General features: G+C 45.9%; 1 protein-coding gene across 6 annotated transcripts in view; it reads left to right on the top strand.

Annotated features, from left to right (window-relative positions):
- The window catches only part of EVL (Enah/Vasp-like), a 141,228-nt gene that overhangs the window by 47,366 nt on the left and 73,717 nt on the right, over positions 1–20,145 (top strand). For 2 of the 6 annotated variants that reach the window (XM_068682775.1, XM_068682774.1), the window contains exon 1: positions 4,144–4,256. The exons of 3 other annotated variants lie outside the window; for them this stretch is intronic. In XM_068682775.1, coding sequence (XP_068538876.1) covers positions 4,159–4,256 — 98 coding nt within the window. In that variant the 5' untranslated portion in view covers positions 4,144–4,158. Of the gene's footprint in view, positions 1–4,143; positions 4,257–18,221; positions 18,406–20,145 lie in introns of those variants that run through there. One more of the 6 variants, XM_068682777.1, reaches the window with a different exon arrangement.

The following is a 20,145-nucleotide window of genomic DNA, read 5'->3' as shown; positions in this document are numbered from 1 at the left end:
TTTCTATCATTTTGTGTGTCATCATAGCTGTTTCAGAACTGTAGCTTTATCAACTACGATGGATATTTAAAAAAATGTTTCCTTATTATACCACTGATCTGTTACTGACTCAGAGGAGGAGATTTGTAGGGCCAGCTTTCAAACCGGTGCTCGCTCTATCTGCTTCAATGAAATAACTCGGCTTGTCTCCACCTAGTCTGGCCTGGGGTTATCTTTGTGAATTATGCATCAGAAGAACATCACTAGCATTTGAAAATTAGGCTCTAAAATCAATATTCTGTTTTTTCTTAAACTCAAATTTAGTGGGATGCTTCCAACATTTCTTTCCTTTGAAAACATCAGTAGCTCTTAATTGTCAAGGAAATGCATCTGCTTTTTTTCCCCCTGGAAACATGGTTTCTTCTCTCTTGTGGCCCACTTAATTTCTGTTCTTAGCAAAATGACGTTTCTGGGGTTACGCCCAAGATGAATTTATCTCGATGTGTGCTAGGTTATTTACCCATGGAAATACAGCGGGAGTCAAAATCTGGCTGTTGCTGCGGCTGTGCACGTGCTAGAAATCTGCTGGCAGCAGGGGCAGCACATGGTGAGAAGTTAGCTGCCCTGATTCTGTCTTTCCCAGAAAGTCAGGGAGACAGAGCCAGCCCCAAATCCCCTGAGCAGGCAGTGCTGGCCACAAGGCACGTTTGCAGCACACAGTGCACCCCACGTAGCACCATGCAGCACCCCTCGTAACACCAGTACCTAAATGCCATTTTTACTTTAATTTTTTTCCCTTTATGCAGCCCAATGCTGTACAAAGCAGCCAGGCTGATGCTGTGACCAGGCAAGCAGAGAACCGCTCTGTGTAGCTATAGGAACAGAAACGTGCGTGAGCCCCTCTGGCACCTGCCTGCTAGCTTGAGAGCTGCTCAGGGGGCATATCTTCACCCAGTGAGCTGATGAAAATTGCCTTCCTCTTTCTCTGCTTCCCTCAGCACTTGTTCGCTGTGGATTTTTTATGTTTCTTTTTCCAGCAGTGGTCTGCAACCTTGAATTGTGCTAATAACACGCGTCAGATTGATGGGCATGCCGCGTGGGGTGGGCAGCAGGGGTGCCGTAGTGCAGCCAGCATCCTCCTCGTGGAGATTACAGCCATCAATTTCCATCTGCTGTGAGCATCTACGACGTGATTCCTGGGTAGGGGAACATCAGCCTGTTCCCAAGGCTGCGCAGATTTCCGTTTGGCAACCATCCCTCCACGCCCAGCATCAGTGCAATAAGGGCATCAGCAGCAGGTAATCTGATTCAGCTCCATAACAGGAGGGCCTGAAATTACATGTATTCCTCTAACACATCACATTGGTACCCAGCTCTGTACCTCTTGAGGCTTTATGGATACCTTATAGTTTTTGGTCCCACAACACAGTCTTGTCTTCTGTTGGCTAATCTGAAGTGTTATTATTCAGTATTTTCTTTCCCTTTTTTAGAAAAAGAATAATGTTCCAAACCTTAATGAAACTTGGTGTGAGCCAAGCCTGGAATTTCAGGAGGACAAGACAAGGAGCTGATGATCCCTTTGCAGAGCAGTAGGCTGACAGCCTCAGCAGCTGTGAAGCAACATCTCTTCTTGGCACAGCAAGCTCAGCAGAACATACAAAATACACTGCTGGTCTTGGAGGCCTCCTGAAAACCTGGCCTGTGCCTTGCTCTCACTGCTCCACTCCCCACTGCCACTCTGAGCCCTGTTTGGTGGCACCAGGCCCTTCTGCACAGTCCCAAGTGCTGGTGGCTCTGCTCCGGCAGGTGACAGCCCTGGATGAGCCCTTCTACTGGGTGTGGGGGTGTAATTGTTCACAGGGAAGGGGGAACCCCTGGATGAAGCAGATGGGACTGTGGAGTTGAGGCTGATACCCCACAGGCTGCAAACCCATCCCTGGGGCAGCGGTAACCCAGCAGCGTGGAGGTGAACCTTGCAAGGGCTCCGTGAGCACTCGTTCCCAGGATGTTTCTAAACAGCCTCTGTGCTTACTCCAGAAACCACGACTGTAACACTTGGAAGAAGAAGAAAGGCTTAATGAAACCAAATGTGTTTGTTAACAGTAATTCGCAGCAGGCCCCGTGGCTGAGAGTGCCAGCTGCCATGGCCTTCAGCGCCTGCGTTTAGCCACGCTTAAAAGCAGCAGCAGTATTGGCTCTGGAGGAGCCTCCTGCTCCCTCCTATTGTCAGGAGAAATAAATGGCTTAGAGCAGTGCCTGCAAACCATGTGCCAGTCGCGTGATCAGCAGATGAAGAGGAGAGGGAGTACAAATGCGGACAATGAATTTACAAAACGCTCTCACTCGGATATTGAAGTCATTTGGGGCTCCTGTCAATAAAGGGCTGGTTCCTCCCTGTTCCCTTCCAGGTGGAGGTTTGTCCTTGCAGGCACCGTGTACAGCACCATCGCATCAGATGCTGACTTACACCACTTGGCTTGTGCAAGTGCCAGCAGCAATACTGGGAAATAGCATTCATTTTGTTTTACCCGATACGTTCTGGTTCCACTGGGGTTGCAAGTGTTCTAGGACAAATACAGCTTGTTTCTTTGGCAGCTCGGAGCCTGCCGTGACACAGCTGCCTTCCTGCTGGTGCTGTGTGTGACAGAAAGGCAGAGGCAGCCTCTGTGCTGCGGCAGGTCTGAGTGGTGAAGCGTGCCTGGTGAGTTTGGGATTTTGAATGCCATTGTAATGTGGTCTAAAGCATAGGATCATTTAGGTTGGAGAAGACCTTCAAGATCGTCAAGTCCATCCTTCAAGCTGACCTACTGAGTCCCATCGCTAAGCCGTCTCCCCACATCCACACGTCTCCTAAATACCTCTGGGCATGGGGACTCCACCCTTCCTGGGGCAGCCTCTTCCAGTGCTTGGCCACTCTCTTCCTAACATCCAAACGGAATATCCTTCCTAATAGCCAATCTAAACCTCCCCTGCTGCAACTTAAGACTGCTGATTTTGTAAACCAAGGGGCAAGGATGAGGTATTTTCAATTACTTGAATGTCCTAGCCGAAGTGTGTGTGATAGTGTTATATGGGCCAGCTCTGTCCTGTCCCAGGGTGCTCCTTGGAAATTCTCAGAGAATGGGTTTACACCATCCTTAGTTTCTGTATCACAATGTTCACCTGCAGCCTTCCACAAAAATCCCTCTGTTAGAGCAAAACCCGTTGTTGCTTTCAGCCCCTTCTCCAAAGAGTTGTCCTCAGTGTACCGGCAGAGCTTTCTCTGCAAGCAGGGGATGAGTGGCTCCAAGGACAGCAGTGGGAGCTTTGCATTTCTGGATTCGTCCTTCTTGGGTAATTTCTTAGGGAAAATAGTAGCTACCCTTTAATGCCAATGTAGCTACATGGCTTAGCGCCTTCTCTCATGCAGTACTAACTGCAAACCATCCGCTGTGGCCATGGTCTTGTTGCTCCACGTGTTTCTACATTTTTCTCTAATGTTTGAGGAAACTGCCTGTTGCACCCAAGTTAATGCTCAAATGTTAATTTTTGGAGCAGAGAATTGTAGGGAATGGAAGGGTAAGTCCTTGCAAAGTGCTGATGGAAATGAGAAAAAGACCTCCTGTAAGATCAATGGATTTCTGTCAGTGCAAAACAAATTTGAATCTCCATCCTTCCTTTGCGTTCCTCCGTCTTTTTCCCCAAGGTGTTTTAAACAGCAGAAGTGCTGCTGGAAGGCACTGTCCTGGCATGGAAATGGCTTTCTGTGGCTGCTTACAGTTACTCTGCAGATCGATAGGGCATCGCAGCACTTGGGCAGTCGAATGAATGACACGGACTTAACTTCCCCTCCCTGCATGGATGTATTGCACCGTGGCCCTGCTTCTTTATCTTCCTTACACCTGAGTGTGATTTCAGGCTTGATATTTCATAGAATCAAGAAGTATTACTTGGTCATCAACTAACGAGGTACAGGTTTTAGTGCACTGAACCAACCCAAACCCTTGTGTCTGCTCAGGGGGGGTGTTTCCTGATTGACACTACATTTGCAGGCTCACAGATCCCCTCACCATAACGTGTTTTAAGATTATCTCATTACCCTTCATATACATCTATCCGTGTGCTGTGTGGAGCTCCATATGGGTGGCAGATGAGCTTCACGTGCCTCCCCTCAGCAGTCTTCTCAGAGCAGTGCTGGCCATGTGGGAAGCCGTGCAAAGGAAAGTGCTACAGTCTGAAAAAGTGGGGAAACAGATTAAAACCATCAGCAAAAGAACAGGAGGTGTTTGCTGCTATGGGTAAGCAAAATAGATAGCACCGTAGTTTTGCGTATTATCATATTCTCTAATTCAGCTTAATGATTCAATTACCCACTCACAGAAATTAATTATAAACCAGGCTCGGGAAGTGCCCGGGATGGGTTGCGTCGAGCAGCCTGTTGTGGGGTGTGATGAGTGGGGTTGAGCATCCTCCTGCGCTGGGCTTGCAGGGCTTCTTCCCTCGGGATGCCAGGGGTGGGAATGGAGAGTCTGGGTCTTGGACAAAAGTATGGCACCCTGTCACTGCTGTCCTTAACCTTCTGCTTTGCCTTGGGTAAAAGCGGGCTTGAGAACATCCCTTGGTTGGGAACAAATCTGAGAGGGGCCTGGAGCTAATTGAGGCAGAGCGTTAAGGGCTCTCAGCAGTTGTAGGGTACTTTGGAGCAGGGAAGAGAGGATTTACTGCAGGGATTTTGATCTGTAAAACGTGAAGTGCCTGTCTGTAGCAATGGTGCAGTTCATCACGTCGTGGGAATATGATGAAATGGCTCACAGTAAAATTAAAACTCACTTCGTGTGTTTATAAATGAAAAGAGGTGTCTGTTTTCATGCTTAGGTGAACTTGACACGTACAAATGTATGAACCACAGTCTCTGGTGATTATTATTATTTTAATAATAAATGAAAAACCCAGAGAGAGTATAAACTGCTTGCATCTCTTCATGGCAAAACTGGATTACATACAATCTGGAAGGAAATACCATGCTTGGCAGATAAAACCGAAAAATTGTCTGTTAATCTTTCAGCATTAGCACTGACTGAGGTTGGCTTTTTATTTTTTTTATTTTTTTCTGATTTGAGGTTTGTTTCTTGTTATCAGTAAAAGGAGCTAAGCATTGCATTGATCATTTGAATATTTTGAGGCTGTGTTGCACACCGCCACGAGTGCTGTGATCTTTAGAGGCACTGACAGCTTTCCCTCTGGCTATTAGCATGTCTGCTTCGTGCAACATAAATGTCAACATCGCTGCCCCTCTAATTAGAGCACTGGGTCAAGCAGCCGCTTTGTCTGTGGAGGAACCTGGGCCATCAGCCGTGTGAAGAAGTCCTTTTGTTCGGCTTGATTTATTTGTTCAAGTTTGTTTTATCCTCTGGCAACCTACAAACGCTGATTTTCGGAGTGGGATATTTTTGCCTGCTTCACAAAAGGAAATAAAAATACAGCCCGTTCAGCCCTCTGCCTGAGCTGCAAGCACAACCCCCCAAATGTATGTTCCCAGGCACAGTTTACATGATAACAGCGTTGTGAGCTGTAGAAGCTGATGAAGGTAGAGAAATACAGTGCTGTCCCTTAGAGACATTTTCTGTTAGCTGATGCAAGACGAAATTGCCATCATCTTCCTCATTTATGTTCTCTACTGAAGGCACCAGTTTGGTTTTGCCTTTTCTGATTTGTTTTTAAGTAGAATTTAGCATAATTTCCATGATGCTAAATCTTCCATTTAAGACCAAGAAACCAGTGGTGCCTGTCTTGAATGTCTGAAAGATGTGATTGCTATTTACAGCTCATCCCGTTCGTTTTCCTGACAATGTCTTTGATTGCCTCTCAGTGCCCTACACGTCTTGCTAACAGCAGTTGCCTGTGCCATTATGGAAACAGACTGAAAGTTATTTTAACTAGACACTGGTGTTAGCATGTGGGTATTTTTGATTTCTGTCATTTTGGGTTTTGGTTGGTAAGTAGTTGGTGAGTCTTCGGTGGAAATTCTCCGATTTCAGAGCTGCAGGGTTTTTTCTTGGGGTAAGTAATAGTCAAATGAGCTAACCCAGGCATGAGCTGCTGTGTGGTATTTAACCTCACTAGCTGTTCCCATGGAAGGAGAGGGCCAGAAGTCAACAGGAGGCCACAACCATGCTCCTTCCTTAAAGAAAAGCACTTTGAAGAACAGTGACCGGGACAGACTGACAGTGCATGGCTCGGGTCTGGGCTCTGTGTTATACGTGCTCATTAGATTAGGCACAACCACTTGTACTTCCTTTCTCCTGTCCCTTTTCCCCATCCCTACAGTAACATGTGCCCCCACATAAGTCAGGGTGGGTGCAGGTAGCTTCTTGCAGATGATACGCTCATTCACCCGTACCCTGGAGCAAACCTGAAGCACATGGAGAGCACCAAGGCTAATAATTCCTCATCCCTCCTCTAGCCTGTCCTGGGCCATGTGCTTTTTCTCTCCCAGGGTTATCTGGGGAAGGAAACCAGATCCTGAACACCCCTGCAAGATGCTAAAAGATGTTTTTTTTTTTTTTACTAGTGGGGAAAAGCTCCTCACAGTTTACGTGTGCTGGCACTGGGAGCTGAAGGTCCTGCAGAGGGGAAGTTTCCAGCTTGTTGGAGGAGCTGTGCTTGCTGCCATGTTTGGGTTTGCTGTTTTTTTTTTTTTTTTTTTTTTAATGTTTGTTCAGTGACTGCCATTCTACAGAAAATTAAAGCTGTTTATTCCCTCAGACAGAAGCTGCATTTGCAGATTTATGCTGCCCTTCTCTGAAGAGACAGTGCTGCTTCTGCCAAATTAGCTGCAGCTGATCTGTGACCTGCAGGCTGCTCTTCAGTAGGCTGGCATTAAACCACACAACACACTTCCCACACTTCCAACATAAACGTTGCTCCTATTCAGAAGTTCAGACTTACGAGGATACCAAGTGCCAAGTCTCCTTTGGATTTTCTTTAGAAATCCCAGTTTTGTTGCTAAAAAAATGGAACACCAACTGAACTGGGCTTAATTTGTCTTTCTTACTGCAATACAGGCCTATCTATTGATGCCTATTTCAATTAAGTTTTCTACTTCCTGTTGAATATAAATGGAAGAAATAAGGTATATTATTTCATTAATTTTTTCACAATAAGAACATCCTTTCATGTGCACACAAACACTGTAAATGAAAGGACTAAAATAATTTGGGGCTGCTGTGCACAAAGCTTACATGAAGGACGTACCTTACACGAAGGATGTACAGGAGTATAGCCAGTTTCTTAGTTTGCATAAATATTTTTGTTCTCAGTGTCTTGGTTACAAGAAAAGCCCACGGGCTGCTTTGGCTCTTGATCAAGCAATGCTCCTTGTGCCTAGCTGAGCTGGGCAGTACGTTTAGGATTGATTTGGGGAGTTGTGCTGTTTTGGAAGCATCAGTCTCTGCAGCTCCCCCTGAAGTTAGCAGTGCTGCCCACACTGGCTGGACCCCGGTTATTTGCTGGTGCCCCTCAGAGCAGGAGGCACGGCAGCCTTGCCCTCTGCCTGCAGTGCAGGCTCTAACCCTGCTCCACGCAGTGCATCTCAGGGCACACTTCGCTGCGCAGTGTTACCTTTGTTATAATGAGCTGGGTGCTCGTTAGAGCATCACAATTATAAACAGCCACGGTTTTGCTTGAGGATCACTAATGCTTGTCTGGTACCTGGAAACCAGCCTCACCTCAAGCCACGTTATGTCAGAATGTAAGTGATGGTGCTTATTTGTGACATCTGAAGGGGAGGCTATAATTGTGAATGTTTATTAATGTACAGATGAAGGAAATGAAGGAAAATCTAGATCTGCAATCCTCCACTCATATTCCTATCTCTCAGCCAGCCCTGTTTGCTTGGCTCTCTGGTGCCATGGCCCATACGGGGGGACTCCCCCCAGGTCCCACATGCTGTGTGTGTGCACGTACTGCTGCATGAGCCTAATTTTGCTGTTGTCAGAGGGGTAGCAGCAGGATTTATTCTTGTTTTCATTTTTAAAATGGTGTGAACTTTAACACCAATCAATAGCTGTTTTTTTTTTTTTTTCTATTTTCTTTTCATTCTGAGGGAGCAAGGAGGAGTTGTTTAAGTGACATGAAACCAACTTTTCCTTCTCTGTCTTTTTAATAATATTCCCAGGATGTTCTTTGGTCACTAAGTGACCAGCAGCGCTGTACAGGTGATGGTCAAGAAGGCACAGAAGAAAGCTGGAGGTGGCACAGCAGCATTTGGAAATTTCCTGTAGTCCTGAGGAGCCAAATGCCTCCATGCAGAAAAGGCATGGGGCAGGGACGGAAAAACAGAAAACAACAAAGAGCCCATGAGCTGTGTAACACCAGGCTGGAAGCTGGAAACAGTTCCCTGCCCAGCCTACAAAATCCTCAGTGAGCGGGGGAGTTTTGTTTTCACACATCATGTATTTCACAGGAGCGCTCCCCAAATCCACGGTCTGATGTCCAGCTGTGGTTGTATTGTTAAGTAAATAAGGTCCATTGTCTGGGTGTTGGAAGCCAGTCATCCCAAGCAGAAAGAGATGAGACAGGCAAGAAAAGCAGGAATATTGCAGAGAAAAGGCTCATGGCAAGCATGCAGACAGCACTCAGAGAAATGGTTCTTTGAAACTAACGCTCCCTAACCCAGATCCTCCGCCTGCCACAGGCACGCAGGCTGGATCTGAAAAGGGGTCCTGGAGGTCAGTGTTTTATCCATTAAGCTGTAACTGCCTAAACCAAACATGCAGCCCAGGAGACGACTCAGGGCCCCGCCTGATCTGCATGCTGTGTGCACTTGGGGGACTTGGTTTCAGCCGAGCAAACAGCGCCGTGACACTGCCCTGCTGGGGACAAACCCACCGGGAGGTCACCGAGAGACCCTGCTGCGAGATCACCAGGCTTCTGCCAGGGTCTGCATTCATGGAGCTTCAAAAGTCTTTTTTTTTAATTAACAAATTGATCATAATCGAGCTTTGGGTGCTGATTTCCACATCTCCGTTGGGGTTGGGATGATGACTGCTGCACCTCGAAGAGGAATGTGCCTTTTGATCCCACCTGTGGCTGGTAGCACAGAGGCTGGGCTGCCTTCCCTGCCACTGCCATGGGGAAGCCGTGGTATGGGTGGCACCTTGCGACATCCTAGGGACCCCCGGCCACCTCCTCTGAGCCCTCCTGAAGGTGTTACCTGGGGAGGTGGTGGGGCTTTGGGGGTCAGTCATGCTCCAAGAGGCCCTACCAGCAAAGCAAAGCACTGCAGTAACTTTCCTCCTTCTCTGCTTTCACCTCTCCTTTCTGCAGTTTGTTGACTTGCGAGTGATTTTCAGTTCTCTTTTTTTTTTTTCTTTTTTTTCACAACACTGTGTCAGTTATGCAAAGGAACAGCTCTGAACATTTCCGTGCTGCTATAATAAAAGCAGCGTGTTGTTGTGAAAGGCACATCTCAGCATCACGGGCTGGGTAACACCCCCGTCCCTATAATGGCTCAAGGGCTAAACTTTTATCTTAAACTCTGAGTGGGAGAGGTTATCTTCTGACAAGTCTGTCTGAAGTGCTGACAAACAAGCTATGTGTTTCAGGCAGTAAAAAATACCAGAGACCTATAAAGTTATACGTTTGAAATAAGCCTGTAATTCCTGGTAGGAAGGAGGGGACAGGGCAGGGAACGTGGGAGCTGTGAGGAACTTTCACCCTGATGGTCTGTAGCTGTGTTTGCTGCCATTTACCCAGTGTGGATTTGAAGTCAAAGGAATTTATATGGTCTTCTTTACAGCTCAGCACCACAGAGTAGCCGAGTCTTTCATTTCTCATGGCTATTCAGAGGTGATTTTGTTTTTTTATTAATCAAAGTTTACTTGAGGAAGACTCGTTTTGTCCCCCTTCTTTTAAATCATGATAGTTTTCCACATTGGCAGAAGGACTTTTAAATTCCTAGTGTGCAATTTTGGAAATTTCACTGAAAATTGCTTTGCCATAGGTCTTTGATTATTTTTTTTCCTCAGCAATTTTCCAGTCCTGATGCATTTCACTCTGCTGGACACTGTAGCTCAGTAGAAATGAAGGATGCTCCTTCACCAAACTGGCATTTTGCTGGACCCATTTCCTCTGGGGCCTCGGGTATAGGGTCTGCGTTCATTGCCCTAGACGATGACAGATGTCTCCCAAGTAGGGTGTGAGCACCCAAGGGGCTGCACAAGACAGTCCACTGGGGTATGGGAAGAAAATACTTGAACTTCAGTAGTACACGTATGTAGTTTATAAATAAATATATATCGGTGGGGCATGCTCAGAAATTTTTAGAGATAGAGGTGTGCATTCAGTAAAGTTTGCAGAGCACTGACCTAGTCACTTTTTAGCTCAACTTGTGAGAACTGTGGAAGGATCTTGGTCAACTCTGATTTGTAAAAGTTGTCACAAGCCATAGGAACTTCTTCACAGGGAATTTCATGACAGCTCCGAAGCCTGCAAGATTAATGATGATCATTCTTCTTGGTCCAAATGCATCCTTTATGATAGCTTTCCATCCTTTCCGTGCCTTCAGGTTCTGTTGTTACAGGGGATTGCTTTCATCAGATTTAATGAAATGAGCAACAGGGTACATGTAGCCAAAATGCTTAAATTTCCTGCCTGAACTGCTTTTACTAGAAGGTTAGCCCTTACATATAAACATCCATGGTGACATGAGGTGAGGGTGGTTTTCGGGAAAGAAGGGTACAAATCATGGGAAAACAGGAATACTTCTGCCATTACTGGAAGTAGTCCCCCATGTCCTCTTTGGTGCCTTGTGCATTGCAAACAGCGTGCGGCTTTGATTTAGAAAAATAGATAGTCATCTTGCAAAATCCCAAACATCGCATGCAAAGAAGTCTGGTGAGCAAATGTGCTCGGGGATCCTGTTTCAGTTTTGGCACTCATCAAATATTTTTATCTGCCAGGCAATGGGGACAAATGTGGGCCAAGAAGTAATGGAAGGAGGGAAGGGCTTGGGGAGGGCTGCCAGGATCGTTTTTTTTTTGTCAAGTACTGTCAGTAGTTTTGGTCAAAGGATTCGCTTATAGCACATCTCCATTTGCTATCTCTCCTTGTGTTTTTCACTAAAAATAATCTGAAAATGGTTCTTATTGTGAAATTTAGTAAATAAAACGCATCTGATTCCAGCATGTAATACAGAGATCTGTGAATACAGTTTACTTACACTGGGTGTTGGTTTACACCCACCTGGAAGATGGCTGTACGGTTCCCAGGAAGGAAAGCTACAAATGGTCAGGTAATGTGCGCTGTCCCTCTAAATGAAGATTGTTAGTCTAAATACACTCCATGGCTCAGTTTGACAGACTTTGTTTGTGCCCAGGTGTAATCTGCCGTTCTTCCTAGCTGAAGCACATCCAAAAACGTTGAGGCCACTTTCGTTGCCCATCAGTATCAGTGTGAGCACTGGATTTAAGGCGAGGCTTCAGCAGTCCAGTATCATTTACCTTGTTTTACTGCTTGACCAGTGACACAGATGATAAAAAGGATGTTCCTGCTTCAGCTGAAATTGCTAACGGGAGTTTTTCCATCAGCTTCGGGAAGGATGGAGCAGTCATGCAAAACTAGCTCAGTGTACTGTTAAATAAGGGATTATTGTAAGAGCTACTGCAAGAGATGCAAAAGGTGGGAGGAATATGGATGCTCTGCTGTTGTTACAGTAGAGAGCTTCCCTGTGCCTCTGCTCTGCAGTGCGTTACGTAGCAATGAAAGATTTGGTGGGCTGACGTGACGATGCTGCACGTGCCCTTTCCACCTTCAGGACTCTACTAAGGTTAGTACTGGAAAGGAGCAAATGTAGATTTTGAGCATGAAGCTGCTCATCTCTTTGAGACTATTGTAAAGTTGGTATTTTCTTCTTGAAATCCCAAACCCAGGAATTGATATGCCTTCCCCATGGGTTAGGAGCTATGAAAAATAATGTATGCAGTTCACATGACCGCTGCTTACAGCTGCTGAAAACACTTGTAATTAACCTGTTAACTAAAGTAAAAGGAATAATGCAAGCTGAAAGTGAAAACATCTGCCGTGGAGCCAATGTTGGGAGATAACATATGCTTGGTGACATAAATATGGGAATGTTTTTCAACTGACACCTTGAGTAAGTTTACATCAACACTCAAACCATTGCTAATGGCTCTTTAGAGCAAGGCCATTGCTTTGCTTTAACATAAAAACGTTACGTGGAAAAGCCAAGTACACCTCTTGAAATCTGCAGGACAGATCAGGGTTTAAAATCATCTATGCTCTTCAATTCCCAGGCTCTGTTTGGAAAAAACAGGAGGTGCTGGGCCTCGTGTGAGGCTGCTGATGGGAGCAGGGGCTTTGCTGCTGGAGCAGCTCTGGCTGGCGTGGCGGGCTGTGAGCGTGGAGCTGCCTCCTGCCTGCAGTGGGGAGATGCCCGTGCTGGTGGCTGCAGGGAGGCTGCTGACCTGGGAGGGGTACAAGACACGGTCCTCTGCACCGCTGGCAGGCATGAAACGACGTAGAAATGTTTGTTTAATAAGGACTGTAAAATGTCCCAGGCACTCAGGACTCTTAAGTACTTTCATACTTTAAGGGAATTTTTTTTTTCTGGCAAACTTTGATCATATTAAATAAATTTCTCATGATATCATAACGCTCCATTTGTTATAAATGTGCTGATTTGCGGATGTGCAATTAGCTGACTCAAGCAAAAAAGCACTACAGATATCCTGTGTATGAAGTGGCAGTTTATTTCTCTCCATCTGGTCTATAACTTGTTCCATGCTGCTTAACGTGGGGTCTGGGCGTACTGCCCATTGCTCATCACCGTTTATAGAGAAGAAAATTGAAGGCAGCCACAGAGTTAATTCTCTGCAATGTGGTTATTTCCTTCATGCAATACCCAAGGTGTTCTCATCAGGCCCCTTGTGAGCAGGTGAGTCCTGGCTGTTCCCTCTGCAGAGGAGGAGATGAAATTATCTTAGAAAAGGGCACTGCGTGAATGAGTCAGGGTTGTCCCAGAAAGAAAAAATATGGGTCCACGAATCTCATGTAACTCAGGTCCTTTAAAAGATTGGATATATGTTGTTTATTTTTGTGGTTTCCCTTTCCTATCCTATCCTATCCTATCCTATCCTATCCTATCCTATCCTATCCTATCCTATCCTATCCTATCCTATCCTATCCTATCCCTGCTTGGATGGATCATTATCAAGGGCTAGGTCTTGTCCCTTCTGAGTCCATGGCCAAACTTCCTTGGCCTCAGTGATGGGATTACATCCTAAGCTAGTAGTCTTGAGAAGACTTTCATTCATAAAAATGCTCACTGCAGTAATAATTGTTTTGCTGTCACAATAGAAGTTAAGACCTTGCTTCATTGCACATTTTAACCCATATAATACTAAAGAAGTATCTTCTATTCTCTTTAGTATCTCTTCTGGTTCTTCAAAATGAGTGAAGAGTGTGAAAATAGAGATTTTAGAGATTAATAGCATTTGTTAACATACAGGGTTAAACTTTTTGAGGACAAGGATTTTTTTTTGTCTCATCAGCACGTTTAGCAGTTGCACATCTCAGTGTATGAGGAAATGTCACATTCAAAACCTATTAGCAGCTGTAAAATTAGTTTTGCAAATCTGAGTGTATTGCTGCATATTTTATCTGCTGCTATTTATCATTTCTACATATATTCATGCAATTTTCTTGTAGTTGATGAAATTTGGGTGTGGAGTTTCAGCGTGAGCTTTCAGATTTCTTAATGATGAACTTATTAAACGAAATGGTATTGCCATATGCAGCTTCTGAATTTTTTGCATGATAATGAGCTGCCTTATTGGAGTAACACTGAATTAAAAACAAGACATATATATGTATGAAAAGTTCTTCAGAAGGTGTGAAATATGCGTTTATTAAGAACAAATATTTTCATCGTGTCTGCCTTCAAATAGCTTTTAGATGGTTACGACTGTTCTAGGCTTTCGTGAGTATACAGCCGAGCGTAATATAGCCCACGGTGCGTCTTCTTTTCATTCTTAAAAAATGAGCTGGGTTTCTCGTTTGGCTGTGAGTCATTTTGAGGCTGAGACACTCACCTTTCTGTATGCAGACTGTAGCTCCAAGAACTGAAAATACATAACATTATTGTCACGTGCCATTGCGTTTGGGAAGGGAGCCCTCCAGAAGGAAGCGCACGCGGTATTTAGCCATCCTCAGAATACAAAAGCCAGCAGACGTGCTGCTCAAAAGCCTTTGGGAATATTCACATAGCTGCAGCGAAAGCCTTGCTTCTGTGTTGAGGAATCCTGCTCTTCTCACCCAGGTCTCAACACATGACTGAAATAATCTGTTTATCCAGCATCCTTCGTGAGGACCGGATGGAAATCAGCTGCTGGGTCCTATTTGCCATTCGTCCCTGAGCGCCTTTTCCTTCTAAGCACTCTTTCTAGTCCGAGGCATTTTAGCAATGCAGACGGGTGATTAGAGGCACTTCTGCTGGAATGCATGCTGTAGTGCTTAGTGAAATTCATTTGCCTTATGACAGGGCACTGAGGGGCAGAGCTGGGCTTTGTCCTGCTCGCTGTCATTGTTTCCTGGCCTGACTTTGGAGCTGTCCACAGTGCCCTGCTCCTGGCTGTGCTTTGGGCACGCTTGGCACCGGCAGAAGCTGGGGAGGGCTGGGAATTTCCAGGTGTGCTCAATGATGCTTGTGGTCAGGACAACCAAATCTTTGCAGATTATTGTAGGTCAGGAGCTAGCTGATGTTATTGTATTGCATGCGATTTCCACCTGGTTCAGCAGGAAAACTATTCTGACAACTAAGTGCTGTCTTCTTCCCCAAAAATCAGTGATCGCATCTATCCCAAACACATTAAAGAGAAATAAAAATTCTGCTCAGAGCTTTCCTTGGTCCATCATCCTGCACCCATCAGCCTAGTAGAATGGAGTCAACGTGGCCAGTCTGGGCAATTGAATTAACAGTTTGAGGCCATAATTTATTTGGAGATGCATCTTTTAGGTTGTGTCAGAATCACAGAGCCACGGCATGGCTGAGGTTGGCAGGGCCCTCTGGAGGGCACCTGGCCCAACCCCTGCTCCAGCAGGGCCACCCAGAGCAGGCTGCCCAGGACCACGTCCAGGTGGCTTTTGGAGATCTCCAAGGAGGAGGCTCCACAACCTACTCAGGCAACCTGTACCAGTGCTCCATCACCCTCACAGTAAAGAAGTGCTTCCTGCTGTTTAGATGTGTTCCAGTTCAAGCCCACAGCCTCAGTTCCTTCACTGAAGAGCTTGACTCTGTCCTCTTTGCACCCTCCCAATGTATTTACAGACATGGATAAGATCCCCCCGCCAGCCTTCTCTTCTCCAGCCCGACCACCCCCCGCTCCCTCAGCCTCCCCTCACAGAAGAGGTGCTCCAGTCTCTCCAGCACCTTGGCTGCCCTCCATTGGGCTCTGTCCAGTACGCCCAGGTTCCTCTTAACCTGCCAGCAGTACCTTGCCTCATGCAGCCAAGAATCCCATCAGCCTGCTTAGCAGCAAGGGCACGTTGCTGACTCACGTTCATCTCGCTGCCAGCCAGGACCCCTGGGTCCTCTCTGCAGAGCTGCTCTCCAGCTGGGTGGCCCAGCACGTCCTGGTGCCTGGGGTTGTTCCTGCCCAGGTGCAGGGTGCTGGGCTTCTCCTTGTTGGACCTCACGAGGCTCCTGTCATTCTTTTCCAATTCAGGCAGTAAAGTGCTGTTTACACAAACTCAGCAGTAATAGTCTGAGCAATGTATGAGCTGTACAGAAGAAGTGCCAATTGACTCCAAGTGAAGCCAAGTTTTAAATTGATGAAAAGCAGGAGTTTTTGAATGGGACAGAAGTGCTCAGAAACCAGCCAGATCTCAAAGGAGAAAGGCAAAGTATCAGGTAAATATGGCAGCCAAATTGAACTCTCAGTGAAAGTGGTAATAAAATGTTTTGTTAAGCAGAAAAAGACATTAGAGGAGAACAGAGCAGAGAACAGAGCAGAGAGCAGAGCAAAGAGAAGAGCAAAGAGAAGAGGAGAAGAGAAGAGAAGAGAAGAGAAGAGAAGAGAAGAGAAGAGAAGAGAAGAGAAGAGAAGAGAAGAGAAGAGAAGAGAAGAGAAGAGAAGAGAAGAGAAGAGAAGAGAAGAGAAGAGAAGAGAAGAGAAGAGAAGAGAAGAGAAGAGAAGAGAAGAGAAGAGAAGAGAAAAAAAACACCACCACCACTAGCAAAAAAACAGCTGTAAAAATCTCTTCTTGTATGTTAGTGAAAACTCTTTTTCCTTTTGGGTTGCAATCTTCCCCCTTCGGCTGAAAACCAACACCCTCCCAGTGATACAGAGATTTACTGCAGAGGGATGTGAAGCTGCCTTTCAACGGGCAGTGCAATAGTCACGGTGAGACTGAGCACATTTTCACCTGTATTTTAGCTGGATGATGTCTCACCAGTAGTTTCCACATCTTCCAGGTGGACAATGAAAGCAAGCTGTTATAATGGGAAAGCAGTGAACATAAAAGCACTCGGCTCCTCTGCTCAGGCAGAACTGCACAGAAGCATTTATGGATCTGGGGGATCTTGCCCAGTTGAGCCTATCTGCCAGACCTCTCTGCTCCTGCTGTGTTAGGCAGGGATCTCAGGTTATTCACCCGTGTGTGGCCCTCTGAGACCACTGCCGGGACGTGAGGGATTTGTCATCTCCTGGGGACCAGTCTCCTCATGGCTCTGTGGGATCTGAGCTGCCAGCACATCGAGTAGCCCCATGGGAGAATTATTTTCTTGAGCAATCACAGAATCATAGAATGTAGGTTAACCAGTGATACCGAGGTACAGGACTGTGTTAATCCCCTTATGAATGGCAATAACCAGCTTCTGTCTTAGCTGAAGAAATACTTTTCTTCCCATGTCTTCTGGCTCACCCATATCTCCTTTGTCTTCCTTTCTTTTTGCTCTCCAGGTGCTTGTGTTGACCTGGGCTAAGGAGGAGCAGGTGGGAGCCCTGGGTATCCAGTGCTCGTGTTCTGCAGTTGTTTGCCTTTTGTGTTTGCACTCTGCGTGTTTGTGTAATCACAGATAGCAGCTGACGTATTCACACACGTTAAGAGAGCACGTGAGCCCGCTGACAAAAAGCAGAAATTCGTGTGGGAATGGGGAGAAAACCCCAGCTTCTTCTACCTGCAACACGAACACGGCAGGGTTCGTCCAGCTCTCCTGCCCTTTGCCTTGCACTCGTTCTCCCTCTGCTGTTAATCTGCTTGGGCCAGAAGGCACCCACAGCCTGGGGCCATGCTGGGAAGGCTGGAGAGTGTTTGCAGGGTGTTTACCAGTTTGCCAAAGCAAGGAAAGGGGACAAAAAGGAAGCCAAGAAGAAGGATCTGCCTCAAAGACCTGCCACCTCTGAGAGGCAGCCCATCAAAACCGCTGCAGGTTTACCCTAGGAGAGGTGGTACTGAAGTACAAGCTAGACACTTCTCAGGACCTACAATACTTTTCTTTTTGCTGCAGTATTTTCAATTATTACTCCTTCAGTTTCAACCTGTGCTGGTAGACAGTGTTGCTGTCACAGCTACCTGGCATTGCCCAGTTAACAGAGCTGCAGAACAAGCAAACCAGGGACTGCAGAGATAGCCAGGGGGGTGGAAGCTCCTGCAGGGCTGTCTTGCTGCAGACACAGGCAAAAACATTGGTGGGCAGCTCCTGGCAGGATGGAGATGAAGGCTTGCAGCCTCCCAAGGGCACTCTGTGGTGATGGAGATTGTGGTGGTGATGGAGATTGTGGTGATGGAGATTGTGGTGATGGAAAGCCCAGCTAGCTGGTCTGAAACAGTTCTCCCAGCCACTGCTGAGAGGAGGAGGGCACACAGTGGAGCATATCCACATATCCAGAGGAGCAAATTTTATCCCATTTTTGTCTCTTTTTCTTTTTCTTTTTCTTTTTCTTTTTCTTTTTCTTTTTCTTTTTCTTTTTCTTTTTCTTTTTCTTTTTCTTTTTCTTTTTCTTTTTCTTTTTCTTTTTCTTTTCTTTCTTTTCTAAGAGAATGAACCTGTGCCTTGAGAAAACAATGACATGTTTTTAATAACTCTGCCACCAATGAGGAAAGGGTGGTGCATCTAATCTTACTCTATATTGTTTGCATTTTTGTTCAGTAAATCAGCTGAACGTAGTAATACATTTCTTCTTTAAAGTCCCTTCCCCACCCCTGCCAAGCAAGTGTTACTTCCTGCCCTTTTGCTTGCATGATAACGCTTCCATTTCCTGTTTTGGGTTTAAGCCTTCATGTAGGCTCCCGGGTTGTCTTCCTGCCAAATTTGTGTTCGGCCGTGTAATCAGGTGAAATACCCTGTTTGGGTGTAAGGGCACGTGCCACATTCGAGTGTCTGTTCCTCCGGGATTACCCGACCAGATCTTCCTCAATGGCGAGCCCGTAAGTACCTGGGATCGGTGCTCTCGATGGCAGTGAGCTCAATGAATGGGGTTAATGGGACTGGATGGAAAGGAAAGCGTATGCATCATAGTGCAGGAGCTCTGCATTCTGGTTGTGGCCTCACAGGCTAATTTATACTTTTGTAAAATGATAATTAAGGTTTATGGCGATGCTACATGAATATGCATCTCCTGGCAGTAAGGGAGAAGCGAGCCACGCTCATCCCCAATCTGACACCACCAGCTCCAGAGGAGCTGTCGCGGGTTTATTTGCATTTCTGTGGGGATTGAAGAGAACCCAAAGCTACGCAATGCCAACTTTAATGAAAGACCTTTATGTTGATTTGCTGTACGCACGCATGAGTCTGCCTCTCCTGATGATTAGTTATGATTACAATCCTTAAAAGCCTTTGTGTAAAGTATTGTTCTACCAAAGTATGCGTACGGCTGGCCAGTGAGTGAGAGATTTAGTCACAGATTTTCACTTGACAGTTTAGTCTTGGGTTTTGCATGATGTTTATTTTATGAGATTAGTTACTTCTTCTTTTTATTTCTGTAATTCAGTGGTGAAGGGAAATGGTTTATATTAATAGCAACCTGATCTAGTAAAGTTACTTTTTTACCGTTTTTGTCTGAGTGTGTGTTTATAGATTACTTGGGTTCACTGTGTTTCCCCCACGGCATTTGCTTGATACTTATTTTTAGGAACTTCTAGACATTGGCTTGACATTTATTTTTAGGAACTCCCGAACTTTATCTTCAAGGTGGCACGCGATATCAGAAAGCAAACCGCACTTCACTGCAGAAAGAGACGTTGTGTGAACTGAAGCGTGAAGGGAGCGGTGGAGTGGGGTTTCTCCATTAGGAGACAGCAGTGCCCCTGCCCTGCTGGACGTGGCTGTGGGCATCCGGCTGCCTCGCAGTGATGCCACTTTTCTGAATCACTACACTTCCGCTACAAAGTGCCTACTCTTTTTTTTTTTTTTGGTAATTGTTGAGATAGTGATGACTGGAGTTCCCCTTAGAATCACGTTGTTTCTTATGGTTCAGTTTGCAGAACATACCAGAAAAGCGAGGGGTTAAAATTAACTCCACCACGTAGCATCAAAATCTCAGCGCTGTAAGCTAGGCAGATGTGCCAGCTTACAGGAGAACAAATCTGCAGCCAGGACACCAGCCCTAATAGCAGATCCCCGGATGGCAGATCTGTTATTTAAGTGTCACAGCGGACACTGAGAGGTCACAGCTCTGCATGAACTTTCACAGGTGGTGCTGCAGGACCGAGCTGTTGTGCAATGACAGGCCCATGTGAAACATCCCCTCCACTGCGTTATCTTTCTGCATGTTATTTATTTATTTATTTTCTACTTACTTACATCTCCCATGATCTAGAGCACTGAGAGGTGACAGAAGGATGTTCCAGTTTCTCTGGTCATGCCAGGATTGCACAGATGTTCCCTTGTAACTCACCTCCCAAAGTCCTGGCCTCGGATGAGATCTGAGTGCCTCATAAGCTGTGCCTTGGTTTCCATCTGAAGTGTCTGTGGTGGATGCCGGCAGTGGTTACTGGAGATGGCAATTCCCATGGGGTATGCCAGTAGAGAAAGGGGGAATTTGAAGCAAATGTCTTCATTGCTAGCAGAAGGAAGAGTAGCTCTTAAATACTACTCCTTCTGGAAGCAAATGCTGGTGTTCTTGTTCGTGTTAATGCTGTAGGTACCATTATATCAATTTCCTGCTC

This window comes from Anas acuta, chromosome 5 (assembly GCF_963932015.1).
Source record: "Anas acuta chromosome 5, bAnaAcu1.1, whole genome shotgun sequence".
Taxonomy (NCBI): Eukaryota; Metazoa; Chordata; class Aves; order Anseriformes; family Anatidae; genus Anas; species Anas acuta.
The sequence above is the reverse complement of the archived record's forward strand: the minus strand, read 5'-3'. Positions and strand labels throughout refer to the sequence as shown.